The 12,603-nt window shown below is 46.1% G+C and overlaps 1 protein-coding gene across 11 annotated transcripts in view; it reads left to right on the top strand.

Annotated features, from left to right (window-relative positions):
• Positions 1-12,603, top strand: part of MYOCD (myocardin) — a 96,366-nt gene that overhangs the window by 60,142 nt on the left and 23,621 nt on the right. For 6 of the 11 annotated variants that reach the window (XM_072730385.1, XM_072730383.1, XM_072730384.1 and 3 more), the window contains 2 exons: positions 4,612-4,787; positions 7,510-7,635. In XM_072730385.1, coding sequence (XP_072586486.1) covers positions 4,612-4,787; positions 7,510-7,635 — 302 coding nt within the window. The remainder of the gene's footprint in view (positions 1-4,611; positions 4,788-7,509; positions 7,636-12,603) is intronic. The other 5 variants (XM_072730381.1, XM_072730387.1, XM_072730388.1 and 2 more) reach the window with 1 other exon arrangement.

Genomic DNA, 12,603 nt, shown 5'->3' on the forward strand with positions numbered 1-12,603 from the left:
TTACTGGCCGCGCTAAACAAACACATCATCCATCATCCCCAAAAGGAAGCCGCCACTGCCTTTTGCTCCCAGTGCCTCTCTGTTTAGCTTCTCCTGCCGACAGGGGCTGAACTGAGTGTGCAGCCGTGTGGGGGCCACTTGGTCACCGAGCCAAGCCACCTGCAGCCCTGAGGCGGTGGCGATGGGCAGCCCTCCTCCCCGACCCAGAGCAGGGTCTCTATGTAACTGTGTGGCCTCAATAGCACGTTCTGACCTGGCACATGGTGCCTTTTAGAGATCAAATAGGAGTCCTATTTGGGGCCTTCGCCCTCACCCCGTTGGCTCCTCCAGGTGTAAACGACCACTCCGAACCTGGCTGCGCGAACGCATGGCTTCTTCATTGACTTAGACCGAAAAACCTCTTTAAATGATTGCTCGTCCCTTGATCCAGTAGACTCCTGGCAGCTGCGTCTCTCCAGGGACTGGCTCCAAAATAGTCCCGTCCCCTGGCCGGGGGAAAGCTCTTCCTCCCCTTCCCACAGCCATTCTGCTGTTGGCCACTCCATTAGCTTCCCTTTTGCTACCCGCCCCCCTCCGGGGATGTTAGGTGCGCCCTGTCTGTCTGTCTGTCTGTCTGTCTTGTCCACAGCTGGCGGTCATTTCAGGCTCAACCCAGTCTCGCCTCCTCCCGGTATCCTCGCCCATCTCCACACTCGCCAGGCAGTCTAGTCCTTGCCCAATGTCTCCAACTGTGTCCCAGGGAGATGAGCTCTTCCTCGAGCTGTATCTGATTTTCATTCTGCGTCTCTAACTTCTCCTGAAGGGTGCAGGCTGGCTGGGGACACCATAACCAGAGAGTACCCTATCCAGCTCTGGGGAAGGTGGGCCTGATTCTGACTCCTTTATTCCAGACACTCTACTTTGAGGCTTTTCCCCATCATCTCCTGCCCTGCTTCTAGGTCACCAAATGCCAGGTGTCAATGCAGGAAAGGCATGCTGAATAACTGGTGACAACAGCGAGGCTTCTGGAATCCTTCCAGCCCCTTTTCTGAGATGAGTCCCCCATGCAATCATCACAACCGCCCTCCCCAGAATGTCCCACCTTCTCCATCCTCATGATCGCAGTGTCATCACCAGTCCCCTAAACCTCAAAAACTCAAGTACAAGGTGCTGTGGAATATGGAGAGAGCCTTAAAGCACGTGTGTAGAAAAAGGAGAGGCGCTTGCTCTGCTATGTCCTCCTTCCATTACCCGGTGGGTGTTCCCTAAAGGACATGCCACCAGCTGGTGGCTTCCAGGGAGTGTAATGGATGTTCATTGCCCACCCCTCTGCTGGTGGCCCTGAAGTCACTCTGCCGTCTTGGCTCAGTCCCTGTGCGACGGGGCGTCGGAGCTTGCATGTCCTCAGACACAAAACAGCAACCAGAATATGTGCCCCTGCTCTGACTTACTGGACCATTATGAGACCCAACAAAGGTGGATGCTTTTTCTTACTGCTGCTACTACTACGTAAACTCCTGATACAAACTTTTTAGCGTTTGCTGTCACTCCATTTGAAACCAAGTGGGATGTTGCAGATGAGAAAGGGAACCATCCTCTCTCTTTTTCTCTGTCTGCCTCTTGTAACATTTCTACTTACATGTTAGACTATTCAGACACCGTTGTGATGTGATGAACTTCCTCTGATGTGTGCATACTTGGGGTGTGATACTCGGCATGGGTGTGGGTGAGATGGTGGGGGACCCATGGGGTGCATGTGTCTCTGCCCTGTCGAGAATCAGATCTTGTGGAAAAACTCTATACCCAGTTAGACTGAGGGAAGTCGGAAGGGGATATCATAAAGCTTTCAGATGGAGGGTCCTGTCCGGCAGACAATACTGGGTACCCTAAGGACCTAATGCACTCACATGCAGGACTCTCTGAGGATGGAAGTGGTGTTGGCTCAGGGCATGTGTTGAGCAAATCCAACAAAATGCTGTGATTTCCTGGGTGGGGAAGGCTTGTCATTCCCCACAACCCTCCCACATCTGCCTGGCCCTTAATAACACAGAAGGTAAGCCTTCGAACAGGGACAGTGCCTTCAATTCCACCAACAGAAGCAGGACTTGAAATTTCAATGACAAAGGTCTATTCGAATAGTTCAGGGTTCCCTGTAAGAGAAAGGAAGGGTGTAACCCTGGACTCTTACAATAGAGCACCGAAGGGGGAAGAGCGACCCCAGATCGCAAAGAAATAAGTCAGCAGTTGTCAAATCCCCAGTAAAACCCCTCTCTTAGAAAACAAATGGGTTGCTGACATAAATATCCCAAAAGGCTAGAATTTATTTCCAGTGATAGGTAAACAGGTGTTATTTTACATTAAAAAAACCAAACAGGTGTTTTTTATTTCAAATTCTTTCTGGTTTAAAAAAAAGGACACCTCTGCAAATAGAAGTTGAAAAATAAAAGTTTCCAGTAATACAATGGAGTACTGTGTAGCTATTGCCAAAAAAAAAAAAATTTTTTTAATTGAATACTATCTCTGCATGCTCCCAAGGAAAGGACTCTAAGTAACATTGTAGGGTGAATAAAGCCAGTTTCAGAAGGTGTATTTCACCAGTCCATCCAAATGAAATACTTTGTGCCTGTGTGTGTGTTTTGTCATATGCACAGAACTAAATCTAGAAGAGGCACCAAAAAAAAAAAATTAGAAGAGACACAAAATCGTGAACAGAAAATGGGATGAATATATAGGTTAGGCCTCTTCACATCGTATGAATGTTTCCGGCAAGTAACTCTTACATTTACAGTCAGAAAAGGCATCATGAGGTTGCCTCAAAAGAAACAATTAGACCTAAGGATAGAAAATCCTAGGGAGGGATCCCTGGGTGGCGCAGCGGTTTGGTGCCTGCCTTTGGCCCAGGGCGCAATCCTGGAGACCCGGGATCGAATCCCACATCGGGCTCCCGGTGCATGGAGCCTGCTTCTCCCTCTGCCTGTGTCTCTGCCTCTCTCTCTGTGTGAATATCATAAATAAATAAAAATTTAAAAAAAAAAGAAAATCCTAGGGATAAATTATAGATTAATATTATAAAGGTTTATAAACAGTCCTCGAAGCGCTGGAGCAGCCATGCTGGTCCCTAAGTCCTTCTAGGTTAGTGGGGTGCCCCGGGGGGAGGAGGGCGGTGGCAGCTGGAATTTCCACCTGCCCTGTCTTTGTCCAGCTCTTTCCTGATTTGACACTTGGATGTCTGAGTGAGGGTCCGTGACAGATGCCAGCAGTGGTGGTGATGACAAGCCCCAAACCATACTCGTTCCATTTCTTGCAGCTCCTTGCTGCTTTTCCAATCTCCACCGTGAAAGCTCCCCCTCTCTTATCTGCACGAAGCAGGAGTCAAAAGTTCTTGTCTGTGTGATTGCAGAATACCGGGCTGGGAAACTTCCTGATAATACCTAAATGCCTTTAGAAGAGCCGAGCCTGGGATCGGGTCAGGAGGGCCTATGTGGCCTGAGCACATTTTATACCGTGCAGCCGGATAATAAGCCAGATACAATTCAACACTGTAAAAGAACAACAACAACAACAACAATCCATAAAGGACATGGAAGGATATCATTGTCATGCCACCTATTTGCTAGTCCCTCCCCCCCAAGCTGATGAACCTGGTCCCCTCCAAAGGCCATGCAGGCTGCCGAGGAAGAATTTCTGCTTTTCCAGCTGTTGAAGGTTTCCAAAATAGACACAGAGATACGAGGAATACAAAGAAAATCCAAGTAATAGTAATTAAAAAAAAAAAAAGATCACGCTGCAGTTTTTGGAACATATTTATGGCTTTTATAAACAGCTGTGCATTAGTTGAAAGGGGCTTTTTGTGATACTGGTGACATTAGCTAATTCTGACCTTTAGGAATTTAGACTCAGTAGCACTCTGGCTTCGCCCAATTCGCAAAGTTTGCTAAACATTTTGTGCTGTGTGCCCTGCTTTTTATTTGAGTACGATGCAAAGGGCAATTGTCATCTCAGTTCTGTGTCGCGTCGTAAAACCTGAGGGAGACAGGCATTCTCCATCTGCGCTCTCCTTTGGCCTGATTCTGTATCCATTGGCCTCTTTCTTTTCTTCATCTTCCCTGATTTGTTTCAAAAAGATGCAAGTCTCACATAGAAAATGTGCAGGAGGGATGCCTGCGTGGTTCAGTGGTTGAGCATCTGCCTTCTGCTCAGGGCGTGATCCTGGGGACCCGGGATCGAGTCCCACATTAGGCTACCTGCATGGAGCCTGCTTCTCCCTCTGCCTGTGTCTCTGCCTCTGTCTCTGTGTCTCTCATGAATAAATGAATAAATAAATAATATTAAAAAAAAGAAAATGTGCAGGAATAGATAAACCTGAAGGTAGACTTTTACAAGCCAAGAGAGATCTTTACCAGGTCCTGCATTCTTCCCTGCCAGATGTACCATTTTTATAAAGACGAGTTCCCATTTAGAGTAAATAGAAGAGGCGCCCCGTAAGTTAAAACCTGTCTTCACTTGTACCTGGCACCAGAAACAGATCGAAGGAGATAGATGTGTGCTCCTGATAGGGATAACACGGCGAAGCATTTCCAGAAAGTGCTTTGGTGTGCCCAAGCCACTGATTCTTGGATTTTACCCCATCAGGTAACCAGGTGAGTTTCTCCAAATCTGCAGATGCATTTGCCTTTGAAGAGGACAGCAGCAGTGATGGGCTTTCTCCGGACCAGACTCGAAGCGAAGACCCCCAGGGCTCAGCGGGATCCCCTGCAGACGCTAAAGCTTCAGAGACCCCTTTGGCAGGTCCTCTGGGGGCAGTCCAGGTAAACAAATCACACCTCAGTCTGTCATGTCTTCATGGGCTCAAAAACACATTGCCACCTTTGCTTAGAGACCCTGGAAATATCTCTTGATGGCACTTCAACCTCGTGTCTCTTCACCCCCTATCCAGTTCAGGGATCAGTGTGTGGTGGCCAAAACCTCCAGAAAAAAACTGAAAGAGAATCCTCAGGACTATACCCTTTGACTTACTCTTTAAGCATCTACTCTTCCAAGTGGGTACCTTTTATCTGCCAAATTTATGGACAAGGTAGAAAAGAGACTCCCTGAGACCAGATGACTCACCAATGATCTCCCAGATAGAATGGGCCAGAACAGGACCAATTTCAAAGCCCACAGACTTCCCACTCCCTGAGGAATCTCTACAGGGCCCTGGGGGAGTGCAGAGCGGAGGTGCTGATTGGCTACACAGCAGGGAGCCCCGAGATAGTTCTACCCTTACAGATTTCTCCCTGCCAAACCCCTGCAAGGTCCATATCCAGCCCAACCCAAGAACAGCACTCACCCCTTTCTGGACAAATCCTCAAATTCCTGAAATGTAAGGAACATACATTGCAAATACTGTCAAAAGCACATTGGTAAGAAAAATAATTAGCAATGGCTGCTGGCATGCTTTAAGTGCTCAGTCCCTCCCAGAAACCGTGCGAGGCACTTTCCAAGCATTTTTCTTTGAGGTGCCACAATGCCCTCCAGGCAGGTAGCGTTTGTGTCCCTTCTGATGGAGGAGGAACCCAGGCTCTGTGAGGCTGAGCAGCTGCATGGTCTCCAGATGCTGCAGGTTCCCCACCCCCTGGAGCTTCCACCTCTAGAAACCACACAGAGGCTTGCTGGGGGCTTCCTTCAGCCTAGCATGAGGGTACTCATGCAGCCCCTAGGCCAAGATGCGTGTGGGCACACGCACACATTCATACACAAGGAAAGAGATGCATCAGTGTGGCAGCAAGACGTGGGCCTTCCACCCACAGACTTTGCAGAGAACCTCCCTTTTAGGAAGAGTTTGGTCCTGCTGGCCTCAGGGGAATTATGTGATGGGTTGAAATTTGGTATTATGTTATATTTGAAACCGTGTTTACACTGGAAATTGCCATATGGGTATCAGGGACAGCTTTGCTAATTATCATCCAGAGCCCTGTTCCGGAAACCCCGCTACTTACCCGTCATTGTCGTGCCCTTCTTCACACCACGAGGTGAGCAAAGCTGGGACTGGCAAGGAGAAAATGTAGAATGGGAGGAAAATGAGAGCTCTTGTTAAAGCAGAGCTGAAACATCCAAACGTGTATCGTGCATGGTTTTAGAATCAAAGCGTGTTCACTTCCCCTGTGTGCCGCAGCTGGTCTTCACAGCCGAGCTTCTCTGATAACAGCAAACAATATTTTGGATCCTTTGTATCTGTGATTCTGATGGCAAGTTCCTTGGCTTCTGATTTAAGAATAGTTTCAGGAGAAGACAAATTCTCATCTGCTTAACCCAGAAGAAGGGGTGGAAGGAAACGAGTGCAGGATGATGCCAGGCTGAGTGCAAAAATCATTTTGTCCCTGCACCTAGCAGCTCCAGTGAGCAGATAAGGACACTGAATCTCAAGAGGAAAGGGTTCTACAGGCCTTTACAGATGCCAAGGCTCAGGAAAGGGCTGAGATGCTCCAGGAGGAGGACATGAGCAGACCTTGTCCCTTTTTGTCACAGCATCAGATTGCAGGAGAGGGACAAGATAATTACTTGTTTTTCCACTTCTTCCACATAAGAAACATGTATCTCATAAAGGTTGTTTGTGACACTTCATGCACACCCCTACATTTACACACGTGTACACCTACATATATACACACACAAGTAAATGTACATAAACACACCACAGACACATACATATATACACATGTACACATAAATATACATAAACAGACACATACCACATATGCACACATATACACATGCATGTAAATATACATAAATACATATACCACACATACATATACATATGTACACAGACACACACCGCATATATACACATATATACACATATGAATATACATAAACACATGCATATACACACAGGCATACACACACAAACATCACACATATACATTCACACATATACCTGGACATACACACATGTACATACCTATACATATATGCACATACACACATATATGTACAGACACATTCACATATGTGCAGACTCACACACATGCACACACATGCAAATGTGTATATGCACATATACACATATGCATACATACAAACATATATATCCAGAAACACACACATACATGCACTTTCCCTCTATCTGCTAACACCATTTTTATCAGGTCTTTTGATCCTATGTTCCACTAAATTCCTACACCTACTCCTCCCTCTTCCTTTTTTCATCAATCTCATTATCAAGTCCAACAAGTAGACCTTGTCACAGGTGGAACCCTCATACAGAGTAACCAGCTGTCTGGGTTGGCCTACAACAGGCCATTTCTATTCCTATCTTCTGGAATAATTGTTAATGACGACCCCTTTATCTCTCAAATGTAACCTCAGTTGGTTAACAACTTACATATGTGACTCCTTTCCCTGGGGAGGTAATGTGATATGAACTTGGATGTGAAGGTAAGATTGAAAAAGCAGAGCCATGTATGTGGTAGAGGAGGAGGGTCTCTACTTTGTTCTGTCATACAGTTTTTCCTCCTGCATCCTAATCTGCTGAAATTTGGCTTTCAGGATCATTCTTCTGGCTCAGAAAATGACAGAAAAGACTCAGCCTCACAGCCCAGCAACCAGTCAGACACAGGGAAGCAGGGGCTCGGTCCTCTTGGCAACCCGATCACTGTACACACCGCCGTAAAGGTAGGGACGGGCCAGCCTCCCAGTACCTGCCTGCGTGCTTTCTCATAGAGCCAGCTGGGAACAGAGCTCTCTGAGTTAGGTGTAGCAACATGAGGAGAGTCACATGGATCCATGTGTAGTCTCAGTCCACCGGGAACATTGCAAGTCAGGAGGGGATTAAGGTGCCATCGTGTGTGCGGATCAAGTCTGTTATCTGTGTAGGCACAGCAGAGATCTTCCCCGTGGAGGAGAAACCCATGTGCTTGCATTTCTTTGCAATCACAACTCAGCCAGCATGTTCCTGACTTAAAAGACTTCATAAGGTCAGCCTAGAGACAGGCACAGCTGATGGTAATACCAACAAACAGGTAGAGAGGAGTTGGGTTTTATGCAGAGGAAGCAGATCGAGGCCTTGCATAATATAAAACCTCAAACATTCAAGCCTGTCTCCCTTTGGAGATAAAGGGACAGGTTGCCCTCCCAGTTGAGTACAAGCATTATAGCAGATTCTTGGTTAACTTTTCTCTGCATTATACTTAATAGTTCACAGAGGGCTCTCTCCTCTTACCAATTAACTGCCTCTTACTAATAATTATTTGGTCTTCTTCATAATATTTTATCCCAAATGACTTGTTTTGTTTTGTTTTTTGTTTTGTTTGGCGGGGGAGGAGCAGAGGGACAGGGAGACAGAGAATCTTAACCAGGCTCCACACTCAGCATGGAGCCCAATGAGGGGCTCAATCTCACAACCCTGAGGTCATGACCTGAGCCAAAATCAAGGGTAGGACACTTAACAACTGAGCTACCCAGGTTCCCCTATCCCAAATAACTTTTCCTCAGTTTGGGAACAAGTTATCTCAGCTCTAGGGTCAACCACTTAATGAAAGCTGAGATATCTCTTATGAAACATCTTTCAAAAGATCGTAAGTTAATGGGGCAGCCCCAGTGGCCCAGCAGCTTAGCACCATCTTCAGCCTGGGGTGTGATCCTGGAGACCTGGGATCTAGTCCCACATTGGACTCCCTGCATGGAGCCTGCTTCTCCCTCTGCCTGTGTCTCTGCCTCTCTCTCTCTCTCTCTCTGTCTGTCATGAATGAATGAATGAAACAAAAGATCATAAGTTAAGCATCAGTATTTTTTTTTTAAATTTTTTTTTTATTATTATTTATTTATGATAGTCACAGAGAGAGAGAGAGAGGCAGAGACACAGGCAGAGGGAGAAGCAGGCTCCATGCACCGGGAGCCCGATGTGGGATTCGATCCCGGGTCTCCAGGATCGCGCCCTGGGCCAAAGGCAGGCGCCGAACCGCTGCGCCACCCAGGGATCCCAGTTAAGCATCAGTATTAAAGCAACAGCCCCAGAGTCCCTTCCACTGCATGCATATACACAAAAGCGGTTCTAAATGATGGCAGAAATTTCAGTCTTCCTGTAAATCTCCCTAAACCTCATTTAAAATTCACTCCCTAAGTAGCTTAAACCTTGCTTTACAATTTACTCAGCTCAACAGCTTTGGAATTACATGACTGTTGATGAACTTTGTTCACTGCAGGTGGAGGAAGGAGATGGCTCATATTATTTCTATTGTATACCAAGAGAAATTTTATTTTATTAATATTTCTACCAATGTGTTTAAATTTTGCTTAAGTCAAATTAGCACTGCCTTCAGCCTCACTGCACTAAGGAAATGTGATAGTTGCCCAGAGGAAGGGAAGGTCAATTTCAATGAAAAGCAGGGTTGACACACAGCTGATCCAGAAGGACTGGTTGTTTGTGGAAGAGCCAGCATCCCTGTTGATCGGTCAATGTCTATGAATTCTCAGTTGTTTGATAGTCATCATCTCTATGCTAAGGGATTATGACAGGGCTTCTCAAAGAAGGGAGCAACCTAGCTTGGGGAAAACATCTTTGCACTATTGGTTTCGTAAGGTACATATGAGGCCACTGAGAGAATGCACAAGAATAAATGCCCTGAAAACTATAAAATCCTATGAAGGGAAAATTGTTCTCAGTGAAGGCTCCTAGAAGATATATTATCATAGCTGAATAAAACATGATTCCTGGGGCATCTGGGAGGCTCAGTCGGTTGAGCATCTGCCTTTGACTCAGTCATGATCCCGGGGTCCTGGGATTGAGCCCCGCGTCTGTTGGGCTCCTTGCTCAGTGGAGAGCCTACTTCTTCTTCTCCCTTTACCATTCCCCCTCACTTGTGTTCTCTCTCTCTCAAAATAAAGAAAAAAAATGTAAATATGACTCCTGCACTAAGGAGCCTATAGTCTAATTAAGTATCGCAGCTACCACTACCCCACACAGTGCTGTGACCAGGTAAGAAAAATGTGCGACAAAGGACCTGAATAGACATTTTGCCAAAGAAATTGCCAATGAGCACATGAAAAGGCATTCAGTGTCATTAGTCCTCAGAGAAATTAAACTCAAAAATCACAACAAAATACCACTTCACACCTACTAGAATGGCTATAATGAAAAAATAACAAGTATTGGTGTGGAGATTGGAGCTCAGAGCTCTCACACATGGTACATCTGCTACAGACACCAGCTTGGTGGTTCCTCAAAATATTAAACACAGAATTACCATATGACCCAGAAATTCCTCCCCTGAGGTATATGCCACCAAAGAATTGAAAATACTTGCTGACCAATGTCTATGAATTCTCAGTTGTTTGATATTCATCATCTCTAAATTAAGAGGATACTACAGGGCTTCTCAAAGACGGAAGCAATCTAGCTCGAGGGAAACATCTCTGCCCTATTGACTTTGTAAGGTACATATGAGGTGTTCTAACAAGATCTTGGACATGAATATTCATGACAGCACTATGCACAATAGTCAAAAGTTGGAACTAACTCAAATGTCTATCAGGTGAGGGATGGGCAAGCGTGTGGTATATCCACACAATGGAATATGATTCAGTTATAAAGAGGAATGAAGGCCTGACACAGAAATGAGCCTTGAAGGAAGCCAGACACAAAAGGCCACATAGTGTATGATTCCATTTATATGAAATATCCTGAATAGGCAAGTCCATGGAGATGGAAAGCAGATGAGTATTTTCTTGGAATCACAAGATGGAGAAGGGAAAGGGACTGCTTCATGGGTATGGGGTTTCCTTTTGGGTTGGTGAAAATATTCTGGAACTACATAGTGATAACACTTGCACAACATTGTGAATTGTATACTTTAAAATAGTTACCAGGGTGGTTTTTCTGTTATTTGTGTTTTACCACAATAAGAAAGAGGGTCCCCTTTCTGAAGGGGGTGGGCACCACCTTCATCAAGGCCAGTAGCATAGGAAGCAGAACAGGGGCTGGACTTCAGTCTCCCCGACCCCCTAAGTGGGGTATGCAGTGGTGTGACCATTGTCAGACAGCCTCAAAATGCCATATGAGACCTGCAGATGAGAGGCCTCTTGCTGTGAGTGGAGAAAGGCTTCCCAGGGGATCTGGAGTGTGAGCTGGACTCAGAGGATGAGCCCAAGTTGGATAACAGGTGCAGAAGGAGTTGCAGACAGCAGGAAATTACAAAGAAAAGAGGTTGGAGGGGTAAGCTGTTGGGTGGGGGTGGGGGTGGGGGAGTCATGCAGGTGGGTGAACTAACTGTCTTGTTTGGCAGAGGGGGTTTGGATTTTGTCTTGCAGGGCAGGACAGGCAAACTGATTGTAGGCTGCTGGGGTGGTGCATTGCAGGGCAGGCCCACGGTGTGAGCAGGTTTGAATAGAATGTCTTCTTGCAAAACAATCATGGACCCTCTAGCCACAGACCGCGCAGTGCCCTCTTGCATTATACTAACCTGCTTTACACATTCACACCTGGGTCTTAAATCACTGGATGTTGTATCCACCTCTGCTTTAGAGAGCCGAATGTGTTCCCCTCCCATGGGCCATGCAGTTCTAGGCAGAAATAGAAACAAAAGCAAAAAAACCAAACTTACAACCTTGTATCCCCTAGTTTCAAAATGAGTCTGAAACTTTACAGTCCTGTGAAATCAGAATTCCACAGGTTCAATAGCCTTTGACTTCCACTCTCCAGAGAAAACAGTCCAATTTGAGTAACTTCTGGAATGCTCAGAGTCCCTACACCAAGGCAACATGAAGGCAAAGTTCCCCAACCCCGACTGACCTGCTAAATCCGGGCCTGCAGCTCCCCCAGATGAGGAGGCAAGTCCTAGGATGAGGCGGGAACAGAAGCTGAGGTGGAGCAAAGCAGGGCCAGGCTGATGGCAGGAGCCCTGCAGAAATGCTCTTATGAGTGCAGAAGACTGATTAATTAATTCAAACACTAATCAATGAAGGAACAAGGAGAAATCCAGCCACCAAGCACACAGGGAATTCTTGTGTTCATCATTTATTACTTTCTGAGAAGAAGCCTCCTTGAGAAAACACAAAAGAGGCTCCAGTGGTGGGATGTGCAGAGGCAGAGAAATGCAAGTTGTATGCTTGGATGGGTCACTTTCAGATGTGTTTTGTGGTTAAAATGGGGAAGCTGCCCAGTGGGACCCTGCCAGCCAGCTATTCAGGGGCCCCCTCTTCTGGACACTGCTGGTACCACATGTCCCCTTTGCAGGGTTGCTCCAAATCCTCAAAACGCTTGTCATGACATCCATGTTCTTCATTTCAGGCTTCTCTAATTAAAGTCAGGGCTTGAAAATTAAATATTTTTTTCAACTGATGACAGTACGTACTACTGTTTCCTAAAATATGGAGGCCTTTTGATTTCAGGAGCAGGTCATAGGTACAACCACAGTGTCCTGTGAGATCTGTCATTATGTCGCTGGTATCTTTCAGCATCGTTGTATTGGTCACTGAGATAAAAAGTAAGAATATTTTCCTCAATTTTCAGATGAGATGTAGCAAAGTATTTGTACTGTGTTCAGAAATTTGTCTTAACTTCCTGGCCTATAGCTTTGACTTTTTTCAATGTGTCCAAGTCACGCTCTGCAATGGGAAGCTTCTAGAAGGACCTCAGTGGGTGGC

This window comes from Vulpes vulpes, chromosome 12 (assembly GCF_048418805.1).
Source record: "Vulpes vulpes isolate BD-2025 chromosome 12, VulVul3, whole genome shotgun sequence".
NCBI lineage: Eukaryota > Metazoa > Chordata > Mammalia > Carnivora > Canidae > Vulpes > Vulpes vulpes.